Here is a 3,347-nt window from a genome sequence, read left to right as displayed (position 1 = left end):
TTCAGATTTCTCTAGAGAGGATGGAGCACTAGCTGTTTCCTGTTTTGCGATGTACGCTGGTGAAAGCTCTTCCTGTTCAGGGGGAAGGTTAGGATGTCATCAAGTGTGCTCCTTTACATAGTAGCTGCTTCTGACATGGAGGACAAAAAGTCCTATAAGTAGTTGGTGGTCAGTGGCAGCAGGTCCCGAACAGCATGGCGACTGTGTTATAAGATGTGCATTGTCTTGTGCAGGTATCTGAGATATCAGCATGCCAGTCCCCCCTCCTCCCCCACCGCCTCCTCTGGGTCCCCCTCCACCACCACCACCGCCCAACGCTGCCCTGCCAAAGGTATGTCTTTCTCTGTCTTTCGTGGTGGTCTATATCCATCACGTTCCATTTCCGTGATTGCTCAATTGCATATCAATTGAATATCATTCCGCCCAAAATTCACGCTTGTCGGCCAGAAGTCCTTTACCTCCCGCTTTCTTTGTGTTGGAATTTTAAACTGCGGTCGATTTATGAGGACTGAGTTTTCTGTCGCACAACTCAAACCACTTTTGAATGTACAAGTGTTTCACCGCAACACCTTCCTCCCCAAGGTTATTTTGCAGAGGCACCGGGGCTCCGTACGGCTCTTAGCGCCGCCCATGACGATTGTGATTGGTTTAAAGAAATGCCAATATACCAGAGCACGTTTCTCGCCCATCTCTCCCAAGGTCTGGCAATGCGAGACTAGTCTTTCTCTAACTCTCTCTCATGCAATTGTAAACACTCCCTTGTGTCCTTCTCACTGACCATCAACCCTCACCTGTAGGTTATTTGCATTATTGATTGAGGTAATAAACATACACACACACACACACACACACACACACACACAGAGGCGGGGAGACAGCAGGCTCTCAGTAGCAGAAGAGTGTTATGTTTCCACAGCAGGCGCTCAGTGTCCTCATGTTAAATGAGTTTCCGTTGCCAGCAAACAAGGCCGCACTGCAGAGTGACATTAATAAACTGAAGTCACGGTGCTTCTCATCTCTCTGTTAACATGGGTAAAGGCAGTCCTCTCCCCTCCCGTTTCTCTTCTTCTTCCTCCCTTAACCCTTTGCTGAATGCTTTCACTGCACCGTCATCCTTTTTTTCGTTTGGTATCTGTATTTTTTGGTCAAAAAGAGCTGAGGTGAAGTTGAGGAGATGGCGATAAAGAAGTTCCATACATTTGTTCCCACCCACCGTGATATAACTAGATCAAATAAAACCTTAACATCTTTATCCTTCATGCTTTAACCTGTTGATATTTTTTTTAAATACAATGTTAATAAGGTAGTGTCCGATCACCACTCCATAACCCGAAAATATTCAATTTACAACGATACAAAACAGAAAAGCACCAAATGGAGCCTCTTTATGCCATCATTTAGTAACTGATTCAAAATAGTCTGTTCTTCACTTGGTGTACCTTAAGACTGAACATAGGGTAAAACACTGGTCACTGTTACATAAAAGCTCTTTTTTCTCTGTGTGTGTGTATGTGTGTGTGTGACAGTGTCCATCAGAGCCTCCTAAGCTCAAGTCTGGTGGAGGAGGTGGTGGAAGGAATGCCCTGTTGGCCGACATCCAGAAAGGAGCCAGACTCAAGAAAGTCACACAGGTCAGCGACCGCAGCGCTCCTGCCGTTGATAGTAAGATCAAAATCCTTACTTTTGCTATTAATTTACACACGGACATGCTCAGCTTGTGTTAAGACACTAAATGATATTTACTCTGGTGTCACCTAAGGGGGTTTAAGGGCGTGTGTGTGTTTTATTAGATAGTGTGATGAATAAGGGTAAAAAGAGAGTGGGGAAAGATGGTAGTGGATAAGGTATTATGTGTAGTTCATTGGGAGTATGTTGTTTCTCTTTGACCTATATATGAGCATGGGCACACACACACACACACACACACACACACACACACACACACACACACACACACCAAGTGGACACTTCAGGAAGGAACGCACATCAGATAAGGATGCAGCCAGAATGGGAAACTACTACAGTACAGTTTACACAGTGGCAAACACAACAGACAAGACCTACATTTCATCCACAGTATACCATAGGATTTATACAAATGTCTACGTATGTTATCATGTTTTTAGTACAGTATTTTCAAGTCTGTGTGCATTTGACTGTATGTTTTGTCTGCATGGTTGCAAGATACATTTCTCTAAATGTTTAGCTGCAAAGGACAATACATGTAACCTTAAATTAGTAAAAAGGTCAGACAGAAACATGTACTTTATATATGTTTGCCATTCTGATAAATAGAGTTTTCCACCTCAACCAGAAAGCTATCTCATTGTCAAGGACAAAAACACAACCTCCTTTTGAAATGAACAACATTTTAGTTCAGTTTATCTTATATACTATTTTAACAATATGCTCATTCATTTAGTCAAAACATTAGCTCAACTATATGTGGCCATTGGCCACCAAATGGTACCTAACAGAACCTTTGTTTGTTACATGTATGGAGCCAGGAGCGTTGAAAGAGACTGTTTTGTGAAATATATGTACTTAGCCCTCAGGAGATGGGAGGTGCAAAAAGTTACTGTTTACTTATGTCCCAGCCTGAACTATTGCATCTTTATGTTGTCTTATCAGAAAATTTCCACAAAAATTAAACATAGCCTTATGTGTGAATGAATGTATGTATTTGTTAATGAACATATGCTAAATATATAATGATTGAAAACACCAAATGGGCACTGATGTCATTGGTATTAATCATTTGTAATGCATGTGTACATGTCTTGTTACCCAGAGCCCACGGCTAGCGCTGGAGATGTATCCAGCAGTGTTGGTGCTTCTCAGGGCTCATCAGGAGGGATGGCACCCGTAATACCCTCTTTGGGTGGGCTCTTTGCTGGAGGGTTCCCCACTCTCAGGCCTACAGGACAAAGAGACTTAGCAGGCAAGACTTCAGGTTAGTGCCAAATGTCTTGCTTTGACTAAATCTATGTATTATTATAAATAGTAACCATTCAAATGACTCCTCTTGTGTGTGCGTGTTTGTTAAAGTGTCCCGATCGAGCTCCTCAGCCTCCCTGAAGCCTCTGTGGAACCCCCCCACGCCAGCAGACCCCAGCAGCGTGTCTGAGCCTCCCGGGACGGGGGAGCTCCGAGGCTCCGTCCGCCGTCCACCCCCTGCGTCGTCCTCTGCTCCTTCCTCCCCTTCACACAGCAGCAAGCACCTGCCTTTTTTCCCTGCATCTTCTCCTCCTCCGCCTCCTCCCACCCCACCCTCTGGTCCTCCCCCGCCATTCCCACCTCAAGCCTTCCAGGACCGGCCGGCCAACAGGCCTCCTCCGCCTCTTCCC

General features: G+C 44.8%; 1 protein-coding gene across 1 annotated transcript in view; it reads left to right on the top strand.

Annotated features, from left to right (window-relative positions):
• wipf3 (WAS/WASL interacting protein family member 3) overlaps nucleotides 1–3,347 on the top strand; it is a 9,103-nt gene that overhangs the window by 2,240 nt on the left and 3,516 nt on the right. The window contains exons 2-5 of the mRNA XM_034892767.1: nucleotides 234–331; nucleotides 1,527–1,662; nucleotides 2,792–2,953; nucleotides 3,049–3,345. Coding sequence (XP_034748658.1) covers nucleotides 251–331; nucleotides 1,527–1,662; nucleotides 2,792–2,953; nucleotides 3,049–3,345 — 676 coding nt within the window. The 5' untranslated portion in view covers nucleotides 234–250. The remainder of the gene's footprint in view (nucleotides 1–233; nucleotides 332–1,526; nucleotides 1,663–2,791; nucleotides 2,954–3,048; nucleotides 3,346–3,347) is intronic.

The sequence above is a fragment of the Etheostoma cragini genome, chromosome 14 (assembly GCF_013103735.1).
Source record: "Etheostoma cragini isolate CJK2018 chromosome 14, CSU_Ecrag_1.0, whole genome shotgun sequence".
Lineage (NCBI taxonomy): Eukaryota > Metazoa > Chordata > Actinopteri > Perciformes > Percidae > Etheostoma > Etheostoma cragini.
Note: the sequence above shows the minus strand (reverse complement) of the source record. Positions and strands in the feature narration are given on the sequence as shown.